Consider the following 13,458-nt stretch of genomic DNA (forward strand, 5'->3'; position numbering starts at 1 on the left):
CGGGGGAAGAGAGCTTTGGGCCGTGGAGAACTCTAGGAAGTTCTGGCGAAGAGCCGGGTCGGGCCGGGCCTGCGGTCCAGCTTGTACAAAGACCCGGAGCCTGGAGACAGGCTTCCACAGAGGGAGCCCCAGGAGGCTGTGGGGCTACACTGTGGACGCGGGCCCCTGGGGGAGACAGCCCGGTGCTCCGGGCATCTCCCTTTGGGGGCGGGCCGGCAGGCAGGCAGACTTGGGGATCCGCCACACCACAGAGAGACGAATGGGATGCCTGCTTGTCAGGATGGAAAAAATGACCCTTTTTGTTCTTTTCTGCCCCGCAGAATGTTAGCGGAGACTGACGTAGTTTAGCCGAACTTCCCTGGTAAAGAGCCCAAGTCTCTGCCTGACCCGTGGGGCGGGCGCTAACGAGCTTGATCCGGCCCGGGAAACGGGAGCCTTAGCCGTCCCGGCGTCCTCTTTGGGGCACCAGCAATCCACAAGCATTTATTAATCGGCTCCTGCGTGCCGTGCCGCGACAGGCGGGCCTTTGCTGCCCGGCGCTCCACAGCCGTCACTGCACATGCAGGCTCCTTGCAGCGCTCCTGACGCGTGTGCTGGGCCGGGCCGGCGGGGGGAGAGGGCCGGCGGGGGCTTCTTCCTCGTGTTCTTGCCGGCCCCTGCAGCGGCTCCCTCTCCCGCCTGCCTCCAGACAGCCTGCTGACCCAGGAGGAGGCGGGAGGGGAGAACGAGGCCAGGCCAGACCGGGAGGAAGCCTCAGCGGGCTCTCTAGCAGGGGGATAAGATTAGAAAGAAAGAACCGGCCTTTGTAGCGCCCCGAGGAGAGCAGGAGGACACCCAGGCAGGCGTCTGCGCGAGGTCCTCCGGGCCACGGCTGCCAGCCGGAACTAGTGTCTCGGCGGGCCGCTCCGTCTCCCCATCCCCCACTCGCACTCGGAGCCCATGCTAGATGGCTCCGATGGTCCCGTCTGGGGTGGCCGGCTGGCTTTTTCGTAAGCAGAAGGCGAGGACAGCCTCCTGGACGCCACGGAGGCCTTCTGGGCAGGGTCCCCCGGGCGAGGGTGGCGTGGGATGGCCGGAATGGACCGAGCGCCTGGACCAGCGCCTAGAAGCGTTGGTTCCTTTGACAGGGCTGATGAAAGCCGTGTTTGCCCTGACCACGTTGCTTCTGAGAGTGGGTTTGTCAGAAGACTGCAGCATGCAACATGTAACCTTTCTTTCCTTTCCCAACTGCTTTCTATTATATGCTTAGGGTTTAGACCGCTCCAATTCCTGGGTTAACACTGGTGGTCCCAAGGCTGCCCCATGGGGATGCAACCCCAGTCCAAGTGCAGAACCAACACAGGTGGTGTCGACATCGTCCGAGGTTTCTTTATTGGCTGCTGATATGTCCCTTTAGAACGTGACTTTCTAGTCTCTACTCTATGGTTTCAGTGGCTTGCTTTTCTCGGTTTTGGAAAGTCCCTGATTTTTTTTTAATTAGCACCCCCCCCCCCCACAATGCCTGCATGAATACCACCAACTGCCCCAGTGATGTCCCCTCCCCCTCCTGCCTACATCTTAGTGGATGCTGCTTCCATTCGCTTCTCCCCGAGGTTCAGCCCCCGTCTGGGGGCTTGTTCTCACTCCTCCGCAGAGCCATGGTTTTCCATCTCGATTTAGTCTCCTCTCATCTTACCACTTCCATAAAGCATTTCCTGTCTATCTCGGCATACTTACACGGTCACAGAAGAGTCAAAGTGGGAATAGACAAAAGCTGGATTTCAAGGGAAAGATGAACCTCAAAGCCTAAGAGCCAAAAGCAGATCCATTTGAATTTGTACCGTGTTGCAAAGGATGAAATTGGTAGCCACTCAGCTGAAGTCGTTGAAATCACTCTCCAATCCCAGTTGCCTGCTGCTTTTAGATACTGCATGACGCGGAACATACCTCTCAATAGTCTCTGATCTTGGAGGCTATTCCCAGCGCAAGGATTAGTAGAATGCGGGCCGTGCCCAAAAGCCCCCCAACTGTTTGTTTTCATTGGACAAAATTGTTTGAGTATTTGTTCTGGGACCATTGAGAAGTATGTCGCTTTAAAAAAAGGTGTCCCCCCCCCCCCACTGGATATGTGCATGTTTACAGCCTACAACTATGAAAGTTTCATTCTTTGCAGCAACAGCTCTATAGAGCTCCATAAAAATACCCACATTTCCTTAAACCTTTTTTTTAATCCATTGAAGGCATCTGAATTTTTTTTTATACATTATTGTCAATCTGTTTGAAGCAGCTCAAGATGGTGGATAGCAGACTGGGAAGAAAAAAAGGCTGGTTTTTGATAACAAATTAAGCCGTATTCCTGACAAATATGAAAAGTTGTACATTATCCTTGAGCTGCAGAGTCACCCCAACAAACTTTAATGTTTTGTCATCATTCATTCATCTTCACTCCATAGGCTATGGATCGAAGTTGTAATCGTATGTCTTCGCACACAGAGACGTCAAGTTTCTTACAAACATTAACGGGACGTTTACCAACTAAAAAGGTAGATTCAAGTGGAGACAATTGGTCTTTGGGGGAAAAAATCCATCCGATTTGTCACTGTTCTCTTTCTGGCAGATGTGAAATGTTCCCAGCCCAGTTGGAGAGCCAGGGCCCCTGGTCCGGGAGCTACTCCGGCCTATCACGGGAACCTTGATTCTCTTAGCCATAGCTAATCCGTCGGGGGGCCTGGTGGCTCAGAGTCTGGTGAACTAAAGCTTAATTGTTCGTGTCACTGCCAAAAGCGTCCCCCCTGAATACTGCTTCTGTTTTGTGCTTAAATCTCCAGGGAAAGGAAGATGAGTTAGAAAAATTATCACCCTTAGTAAGCCATGTTACCGTGCTTCCCTCGTGCTCAGTTTCGTTGGTCCTTTCTCATATGAAGTAGTGGGCGCTAATTTGCAAATTGCTTGACATGCATATCCACTATGTTATAAGAATGCGGAAGGAATTTTGTAACAATGAACTTCTGCTCCTGATCGCATGAAGAAGAAAGGCCAGATTGTCACAGGTGCTCCTTGGACTGTGCCTGCAAAGTCTGTGGCAGACGTGCCACGGTCCATCTCCGTTGGCTCGCATCTGTTGCTAGCTCTGGTTTCTGTTTGCAGGCACAGTCGAAAGGCTCTTTCCCTTCTGGCCTTGTACGGTTCCGATTGAATCCAAACACCATGTACTGTGGCCAGCCGCCAGCACCCCATTGTCGTACATGGTGACCCAGTCGTTTCGTTAATGGACGTCATCCCTGCATCGCCCAGATTGGCCCCGCCCCTCCTCCCGCTTCTTTTCCTTGTTTTCCTCGTTTCTTTCGTCATGGTGTTGGCATCGCCCCCTGAGCTCTGTCTGACCAGGCGGGGGCGCTCTACTAACTCTGCCTTTCCTCCGGGTAGCTTTTCCACGAGGAGCTCGCTCTGCAGTGGGTCGTCTGTAGCGGCAGCGTCCGAGAAGCAGCTCTGCAGCAGGCCTGGTTCTTCTTTGAGCTGATGGTGAGCGGGCGACGTGTGTGGTCCTCGTGGCTCTTCCCAGGGAAAGGCTGTCCGTCTCTTCTGGAGCCAGGCCTCAGGCTTTGCGGCTGCCCGTTGGGCTCCCCATTCCTCTAGGGCAGAGGCTGCTCCTGCACTCGGGCCTCGGGGGAGTGGACGTGGCGACTCCGTTGTGAGTCAGGCCTTTCCTGGACGGACCATTGAGTAGAGGGGGTGGGAGAGGCAGCCCTTTTTCCCTTTGTTGCTGGACTGAGTACAGAGTCCGTGACAGTAATAGTTCGGCGCTCTCTGTGTCCTATAAACAATACGGCTGCATTTGCTTTGGGGCCGCCGGCATAGCTGGACAACGAGAGGCCTTGGTGTAACTCTCGGACAGAAACGTGCTCGTCTGTTCTTGGGAACAGCGGCGGGGAACTTGCCCTTCAAACTGACTTTACACCCAAGAGCCATTCATCAAGCCGTGTATCTGCAGGGGCAGAACCGTGTTTCAGTGGACAACCCTTGACAGGGGAGAAGCTGACACACATAAGTAAAACGAGCATGCAGCCCGGGGATAGTGTCGCAGCTGGGCTCAGGGCAGCCTCAGACACTTTCTGGAGAGCAGACCCTGCTTGGACCAGCCACTTCCCTGTTGGCCTGACCCAAGCCCTTCCCTTCTGCCTCAGAGGGCCAGACTCAGCCCTTGGGGTCCAGATAGGCTCGTGGCTCCTTGTCTGTCCGCTGGGGATGATGTCACATGCTGAGAGGCTGCGCCATTTCCATTTCCGTATCGGCCCTGAGCCTCCCTACGTACATTACTCATCTCTGCATGCTGCCTGGAAGTGTCTCATTACACACTGGCCAAATTCTAGGCCAGCTGCTGACCCTTAAGAGCTAGAAAAAGTTGTTGGGCGGCGGGCAGGCTGGGTTGCTGCAGGGGATGGCCTCGGGGAGTGTCTGTGACTGACACGTGCGCCTTCTCCTCAGGTGAAAAGCATGGCGCACCATTTGTATTTCACCGAGAAGCTGGACGCCCCCAGGAAGAGCCGCTTCCCCGAACGCTTCATGGACGACATCACGGCCCTCGTCAGCACCATCGCCAGCGACATCGTTTCCCGCTTCCAGAAGGTGAGGCCGCCGGGCTTCTGCGACGGGCCACCTCTCGGGGTGAGCCGGCCTGCGGCCGAGTTCCTCTTTGACCCCCTTTCCATCTCCTGCCCTCCAGGACGCAGAAATGGTGGAAAGACTCAACATGAGCCTCGCCTTCTTCCTCAACGATCTGCTGTCCATCATGGACCGCGGATTCGTGTTCAGCCTCATCAAGGCCTGCTACAAACAGGTGAGGTGGGACGGGGCCTCTGGGAGGGAGGACGCCGCGGCCCTGGGGCCCTGCCCCCACTCAGCCCACCTTCCCGTGGGCTCTGCAGGTATCCTCGAAGCTGTACTCGCTGGCCAACCCGAGCCTCCTGGTGTCCTTGAGGTTGGACTTCCTGAGGGTCATCTGCAGCCACGAGCATTACGTCACCCTGAACCTGCCCTGCAGCTTGCTCACGCCGCCGGCCTCACCATCCCCTTCTGTGTCTTCTGCAACGTCTCAGGCAAGCACGTGTCCAGGCCGGTGTTGGGGTTAAGGCGCCCCCTGTCAGACAGACATGGGCACACACGGCTGGTCAAGGAAAAGGGGGGGGGGTCTTGTGGGGGAGGCGTCACTCAGCACAGTGTAGCAGAGGCCGAGGGAAGAGGAGAGGACAGTGAGGGAAGGTAGAACCAGGCAGGAGAAGGGCCGGGGGTCGCCGGGGGAGCATCTGTATTGGCTCTGCTGGATCTTAGCGGGTGGGGAGCCCAGCGGCGTCCTTTAGGAAGGTGACTTTGGGAGCCTCTGAGGTAATGAGGACCGCTGATTCCCAAAGAGAGGGTGAGGAAAAACAGGAGGTGGGCAGAAAATGCAGCTTTGTTACCAAGCAAGAACTACTGGGTCAGGCCCCGTGACTAATAAATGGCTGTGGAATTCCTCAGATTGCTTCCAAAAAACTTACAGAATTCCAGGAAGAAAGTGGAATTGCAGATGGTAGACGCCTCCTAGAACACAAGTTGAGTGTTTTGTTTAGGACTCCTCAGGGATTCCAGAACCATTTTACACTATGAGGTTTTTGGAGCTTTCCTGTTGGGACAAGAACCTGGGTCTGCCTGACTGAGCCTCACTTCTCTGCTAGAGCCTTCCCTCTCCCCAGCTTCTCTCAGTCACCCCAACATTTCCCACAGAGTCAGCCATCATCTCTGGGCATTGAGCCTTCATGGGTGTTCTGAGCTCCCTGCTTCAGCTCTACAGCTGGACAGCGCTCCACAGGCACTTAACGTGTCCTCCCCCAAATCTGGCCCTCTTCTAACTTCCTTATTTCTAGTGGGACCCCACGTGCCAGTCAGCCCTCCAAATGTGCACTCCATTTCACCTTATCTCTTCCCTCTTTCTTTGAGCCTCACACCACCCCCAAGGCCTCTTCCATCAACTCGCTTTTAAAGAACAAAGTTGACCATGTTGCACCTAGCTCAAGAGGGTTGAGCAGCTTCTGTGGCCTCAGGGTTAGAAGATAAAGTCCAGCTTTATGGCTCTGTTTTCTGTCCCTCTCTGTTTCTACCCCTTTGTCTGTCTGTGTCTCTGTCTGTCTGTCCCTCTCCTTCCTTGTCCCTCTCCCTCTCCAGTTTTCTGGCCTGTACTGTGTCTCTCGACTCAAATGAAAGCTCCTTGAGCACTTTTAACTTTGTCATCCTATTCTCAGCGAGTTCCCAGACACAGCAGGCACTTTACATGGGGTTTTTCTCTGTGGGGGAGGGGACAGAAGAGAGAAAATAAACGTGTGAATGCTTTTTGAAAGGAGAACCAAGTTTTGGCTCAGTACCACATCATTGATGCTGTCTGACGGAGGACCACTTCTAGGGGTGTGTCGATGGTTTAGTAAAGCAGCTTTTACTTAGCTGATCCATTTTGCTAGTGGATATGTGTCCACTTTGTAGCTAAGCAAGAGTTTTTGTTCCTCTGTCTTCTGAAGGAGTTGAAATGGCAAAAACAAACAAGACGAGATGACAGCTGCTTAGGAAATTGAGAAGGACTAATGATCTCATTTTTATTTTTTTAATACCTTGTAAGGGTTAAAATAGGGGTTTTGACAAAATAAGAGAGCAGCTTTTAATAATTTAAGTTTTAATGAGAATATAGTAGAGTTGTAAATTAATTTTATCCCTTTAAGCCAGAGGGAAAAAACTTCTAGCAGATTTTAACAATTAACAATTTAGTTTAATTAAAATAGAGATAGTAAAAGAATATAGTAAAATGTGTATAGTAAAGGAGAGAAATATAGGAAAAAGGTAGAGAAAGTATTTCCTAATGCCTATACTAGTTATTCTATAATTACTACCTAAAACTGCCAATATCTACCTATAACTGCCTATAACTACTGCTAATAACAACCACCCCACAAAGTTCCAATCAAAACCAACCCAATCAGTGTTTAATCCAGCCCCAATCAGATCTGTCAACAAAGACCAGCCACCTTCCAAAAAGTTTAAGGGAAAAAAAACTTAACAGCCCAAACCAAAAGCCAAAAAGCCCTCTGAAGGCTAAAGCCGCCCTCTCAGTAAGCTCAGGCCCACCTTTATATTCCAGCAACTAAAAGCCAACCACCAACCCATCACACTCCCAGTAGCCAACTTCCCCACAACTGTCAGCCCTAACTGTCAGCAACTGACAGCCTTTTTATCCCCTTCTTCTACCTCCCTTCCTATATCTGTTGTTCTTACTTCCTATCATGGTGGGCTGGTTAATCCCTATATATCTCTATAGTAAGAGGACCTCCAGGTCCCCCCATTAAATTAAAAAAGGAATAAAGAATTCCTTTTTACAACCCATATCTTCCATGTTGGAATCAGTACTGTGTCATCGGTTCCAAAGCAGAAGAGCCATAAGAGCTACGCAGTGCAAGTTAAGTGACTTGCCCAGGCTCACTCAGCTAGGAAATGTCTGAGGGCAGATTTGAATCCAGGACCTCCTGTCTCTAGGCCTGGCTCTCAAACTACTTAATCACCTCACTGCCCCACCATAATCTTATTTTAATTATCTCTGCTTTTTAGATTTCATTAATGTAGTCATGAATTGTTATTTTTTTAATTCCTTAAAGAAGTAAGTCACCATTCAAACATGTAACTGAGCAGTTTTAAAAAGAAAAAAACTTGGAGAATTAGCCTAAATTCCCTTGTCCTCACTTAAGTAAAAGTCAACGTTATTATTTTACTCTTATATGTAGCATTTTCCTTTTAATCGACTAAAGTTAGACTTTCACATATATTCCTTTGCATACCATCATTTCAAGGGTCACCAGACCACAAACTAAATTTTGATTAGGAATGCAGAAATGTTTACTTATTGAAAATGGTAAATTCATCGTGATGATTTTCTATAAATGATGTAAACACCGAGTCATTGAGTTGTTCGCAGGTTTCACCATCAGGAGTCTGGCCTTCCAGTGACAGACAAGAATATGATTATTAGGGATGAAAAGATTTCAAAGGAGGTCAGCTAAAACTCTTTCTGTTTATTTGTTACCATGTGCCAAATGAACAAAATCATCAGATTTCTTGACCTCTCCCTGCCATACTCTGAAGGGATCAGGAAGTGAACAGATTTTATGCTTGATTGAGGCTTTCTTCAAAAAGTTCATGATTTTTCTGGAAAAGATCACTGTGCTCACAAGGGTTTCTTTTGTACTCCATGAGGAAAATCAATAAGCAAATCTGGGATAAAAAGGGGCTTTGGTAGTGGTGGGGGGGTGGGGGGGACATCATTGCTAACAAAAAGGTTTTTAAAAGAAGGGAAAATGTTTTCACCAATAAAGGAAACTTGACAATGAGGGTAGTGGTTAACCTAAGACTCCATGGAAGAACTTTTACTTTTATTCCCCTTAAAGTTAAAAAAAGTAAAGGATTAATGAAGGAAGAGTTCTTCTTTCCCCTAAAGATGAGGCTGCCTCTTTTTCTGGCTTGGCCCCTCTTACCCTGCCACATCTTTGGGTTTTTCCACAGAGCTCTGGATTTTCTACAAATGTACAAGACCAGAAGACAGCAAACATGTTTGAGTTGTCTTTGCCCTTCCGCCAGCAGCATTACTTGGCAGGACTTGTATTGACTGAACTGGCCATCATTTTAGACCCTGATGCAGATGGGTAAGTCAGCCTTTGCCTGGCAGAAAAGGTTCAGCACAAAAGTGCTTTTGCAGCATGGGGCCAAAGAAATGGCATGCCAAGCTTGGGGCTGTCCACTGAGAATATATATAAAAGTAGAAGGGATAGCAGTCCCTGCCCTAAGGGAGCTCACACTCTAATTGGAGATGGCCCATAAAAGGAGCCTAAAGAGGAAGGAGAGTAATGGAAGCTATCCACAAACTGGGGCATGGTAGGGAATTTCCAGAGAATCAGGAGTAGAGACAGGAGAGACATGAAGACCAGCAGGCCTGGGTGCTTCCCCTCAAATGGAAGTTCTGGGAGGAGCCAGGCAATCAGAGGAAGGAGCCATAAAGACAGTGAAGGTCCATGGTGAGAAACCCAGGAAAGAGTGAGAAAACTGATTTGGCCCTGGGAGGAAAATGCAGAGCCAGGAAAGAGTGTACTCGTTCAAGTTTTACCTACATCTCTACACCTATTAATCCTAGATTACTGGTGGTAAAAACTGACCCCTCCACTCCTTAGCCCACCCAGAATTCTTCTCATGTCAAGAAGAGGAAACATCCACTCCAACCAACGTTACGCAGGTGCCCTCCCTGTTTATGTTAACTCATCTAGCAGAAAGTCAGACTCTGGCACTTGAGGGTAGGTGAGGAAATCAGGCTGTATAATCAGAAGATTTGTCTATAACAAAGGCCCTTCATGCAGATGCTGGGATTCAGGGTGAACCCAAACAGCTTCACACTGGAGCCACCAAGGGTTCTTCTTTCTTGTTCTTCATTGCATGAAGATACACCTTGTCTGTGAAGATGCAGAACATTAGGCAAAAAGAGATTGCCCTCAGCTAAACTCTCCCAATATTGCTCTCCAAACATCTTCAAAATGGTGCTTTAGATCGAATGCTGGAGTGCCAGAGCCCACAGAAGATCAGAGTGAGACATTCTTCTACCCATGACAACAGAGAAAGTTGAATAAGGCATCCATGACACCCAGAGAGGTGACTGATCCTGATTATTGAAACATCAATGGTGGGACTAGGTGGTGGAAACAGAAGCAGCAGCATCTTTGGAAACTCCCACTCCAGAGGCAGTAAAGATTCCTGACAACTGGTCAGAAAAAAAATTATAGGAGACCTCTGCTAGTACTGGACACAGGACCAAATACTGTTTGGTAACTCCTTTGCAGATACCCACATCCGAGTCAGAGTTCAAGGGCAGAGAGGAGCACCTTCAGTCAAAAGGGAATAAAAATCCTGAGGAACAGTATCACTTTACAAGGAATCAGGGAACCTGAGGAATAGATTCACTTCTTGTTCTAAGGGAGGAGGGGCCCTGAGAATCAGTACTGATTGGAATTCTAAGGTACCAGGGGCCCTTCCTGGGTAAGAACTAGATTACAGACCAAGAGAGCAATGACTACATTTCTCCAGATCACACTACTTTGGAAGCATCAGCAAGTTCCAAACCCCAAGAACTAGCTTTGAAAACAGCAGTGCAAAAAAAGCTTAAAACTCAAGACAGTGGAAGAGCCCAACACTAATATAAAGTTCTGAATCAATAACTAGGCTAAAATGAACAAAAACAAACAAAAAAGAACCTGACCATAAAAAACTACTACTGTGACAGGGAAAATTAAAACACAAGTTTGGAAGTAGATAATGCAATGAAAACAACTATAAGAAAAGTGTCAACGAAAGAAAAACGACACAAGCCCAACAAGAATTGAAGAGTTAAAAAATTATTTTCAAAATAAAATGAGAGTGATAGAGGAAAAATTAGGTAAAGAAGTTGTTAAAGCAAAGAAATTACGAGAATGTGAAAATTATTTGTGGCTTCTTTCTCCCTAGGTCAGACCCCAACATTTATTTTTGGCTCTTTTCCAAATGGCCTAGCATCCAGATTCTTAAAGAAAAATTAAATAAATCATAGGAGAAAATAGGAAAATTATACTTGTGGGAGACTTCAACTTTCCCCTTTTACAGCTATACAAATCTAACCATAAACAAAATAAATAGAAAAATTAGATATGGTAGAACTCTGAAGAAAACTAAATGAGAATAGAAAGAAGTATCTTTTTTCTCAGCTGTCCATGGCACCTTCACAAAAACTAACCATGTATTAAGGCATCAAAACCTCACAACCAAATGTTCAAAAGGACAAATATTAAACATGCCCTTTTCAAACTATGACATGACAAAAATTACATTTAATAAAAGGATGTGGAAGCACAGATTGAAAGCTAATTGTAAAATAAACAATCTAAGTCTGAAAAAACAAATGAATCAAAACATATCACAAAAACAGTCAATTATTTCATTAACGAGAATGGCAACATTGAGACAATATTCCATAATTTGTGAGATGTAGCCAAAGCAGTATTTAGGGGAACATTTATATATCTAAATGAATACATTAGTAAAAGAGAGAAAGAACAGATCAGTGACTTTGGGGGCGTACAATTTGTGGTAAATAAAAATCAGTAAATGTAAACAGAGGTACAAGATAGTAAGATCAATCTGTTTAGAATGATGCATAAAACTATTAATAAAACAGGTCAGACTGGCCTCATTAAAGCTAATTACCCCAATGAGAAAGAAGGGACCCTTTTTATTGACACAACAGAGAAGGGGGTTTGGAAAGACATGGAATGTTATCATTGGCTATACTAAGAAAGATGGGCTGGCATTCCCAGTCTGACAGTTAAGGAATGGTAATTGTTTAATGGAATCCATTTGCATCTTGTAATCTTTGCTAGGGAATCAAAACTATTTTTTAAGATTTGCTATCTTCTTAGAAGTATCCCTGGGGCTACCAATAGAAGAAATAACAGCTTCACCAAACAAAATTTCAATTCAACCAAATAGTTTATGTTTTCATTATAACTTTAAACTAACTCAGAGGGGAAGCTAAATTCCTGAGTTGAACTCAAAGATTTTGAAATCTTTGCATGCGTGCATGCAAATGCAGCCTCAAAAAAAACCAGTAGAGCATAGAATCAGTTATCAAATTAAAATCACTAGAAAAAGAACAAATTTAAAATCTCCAATTAAACACCCAATATAAAAATCCTGAAAATCAAAGAAGAGAGTAATAAAATTGAAAAAAAAATTTAACCCACCATTGATCGCATAAAATTAGGAGATAGTTTTAGGGAAAGAAACTATAAAATAGATCATTGACTAATTGATTTTTTTAAAGGAAGAAAACCAAACTATTAGTATCAAAATGGAAAAAGATGAATGTACCATCAATGAAAATGAAATTAAAACAATTATTGGGAATTATTTTGCCCAATTATATGCCAGAAAAACAAATAATCTAAGTGAAAGGGATGAATGAATGAACTTACAAAACTATGAACTACCCAGATTAACAGAAGAGGAAATTAAATACTTAAATAACTCTTTCTTAGACAAAGAAAATGAACAAGCCACAATTGAGCTCCACAAGAAAAATCCCCAGGACCAGGTAGATTTCCAAATGAATTCTACCAAACTTTTAAGGAACAATTAGTCCCAGTATTATATAAACTATTTGAAAGAATAGGTAAAATAGGCAGCTAGGTGGCACAGTGAATGGACTGCTGGACCTGGAGTCAGGAAGGCTCATCTTCCTGAGTTCAGTTCTGGCCTCAGACACTTATTCACTGTGTGACCCTGGGCAAGTCACTTAACCCTGTTTGCATAGATAGATAGATAGATAGATAGATAGATAGATAGATAGATAGATAGATAGATAGATAGATAGATAGATAAAGGAAAAATACATGAAGTAGTCTGTAGATTCTTTTTATGACATATAGTGTTAATACCTAAACCAGGGAGAGCAAAAACAGAAAAAGAAAACTATAGACCAATTTCCTTAATAAATATCAATACAAATATTTTAAATAAAATGCTAGCAAAGAGATTACAGGTATATATCACAAAATCATACATTATGATCAGGTGAGATTTATACCAAGAATGCAGGGTTGGTTCAATATTAGTAAAGCTATTAGCATCATTCACCATCACAACAACAGTAACAACAAAAATATAATTATATCAATAGGTACATAAAAAAACCTTTGACAAAATATAACCTGTTCCTATTAAAAACATCAGAAAGCTTAGGAAATCAATGGACCCTTTCCTAAAATGGTAATATCTAAAACTAAGAACAAGCATTATCTTTAATGAAAAAAACTAGGTCTTCCCATAAGATCAGGAATGGATCGAAGCTATCCAATATCATCAATTATTCAATATTGTACTTTAAATGCTAGCTATAGCAAAAAGACAAGCAAAAATAATGGAATTTTTAAAAAGACAATGAGGAAACAAAGCTTACTCTTTGCCGATGATATTGATGATAGTATACTGAAAGGAACCTAGAATGAGAACTTAACCTAAATAAATAATTGAAACAAGTAACAATTTCAGCAAAGTTGCAGTATATAAAATAAACCCACCCAAATTATCAGTATTTCTATATACAACCTACAAAATTCAATAGGAAGATGTTGAAAGAGAATTTCCATTTCAAATAACTGCATACAATATCAACTATTACGGAATCAACCTCCTAAGACAAATCTAGGGATTATGTGAGCACAATTATAAAACACAAAGCACTTATCACACAGATCTAAACAACTGCAGAAATATTAATTGTTCATGGGTAGATCAAGCCAATGTAATGAAAATTGCAATTCTACTTTGATATACTTATTCAGTACCATACCAATCAAACCACCAAAGAATTGTTTATAGAGTTCATCTGGTACTGGC

General features: G+C 45.2%; 1 protein-coding gene across 16 annotated transcripts in view; it reads left to right on the forward strand.

Annotated features, from left to right (window-relative positions):
* DOCK7 (dedicator of cytokinesis 7) overlaps positions 1–13,458 on the forward strand; it is a 132,518-nt gene that overhangs the window by 87,650 nt on the left and 31,410 nt on the right. For 7 of the 16 annotated variants that reach the window (XM_056814113.1, XM_056814115.1, XM_056814117.1 and 4 more), the window contains exons 23-28: positions 2,433–2,522; positions 3,406–3,501; positions 4,465–4,605; positions 4,703–4,816; positions 4,905–5,075; positions 8,551–8,690. In XM_056814113.1, the coding sequence (XP_056670091.1) occupies positions 2,433–2,522; positions 3,406–3,501; positions 4,465–4,605; positions 4,703–4,816; positions 4,905–5,075; positions 8,551–8,690 (752 nt within the window). Of the gene's footprint in view, positions 1–1,249; positions 1,343–2,432; positions 2,523–3,405; positions 3,502–4,464; positions 4,606–4,702; positions 4,817–4,904; positions 5,076–8,550; positions 8,691–13,458 lie in introns of all 16 variants that reach the window. The other 9 variants (XM_056814110.1, XM_056814111.1, XM_056814103.1 and 6 more) reach the window with 2 other exon arrangements.

This window comes from Monodelphis domestica, chromosome 2 (assembly GCF_027887165.1).
Source record: "Monodelphis domestica isolate mMonDom1 chromosome 2, mMonDom1.pri, whole genome shotgun sequence".
In the NCBI taxonomy this organism is placed as follows: domain Eukaryota; kingdom Metazoa; phylum Chordata; class Mammalia; order Didelphimorphia; family Didelphidae; genus Monodelphis; species Monodelphis domestica.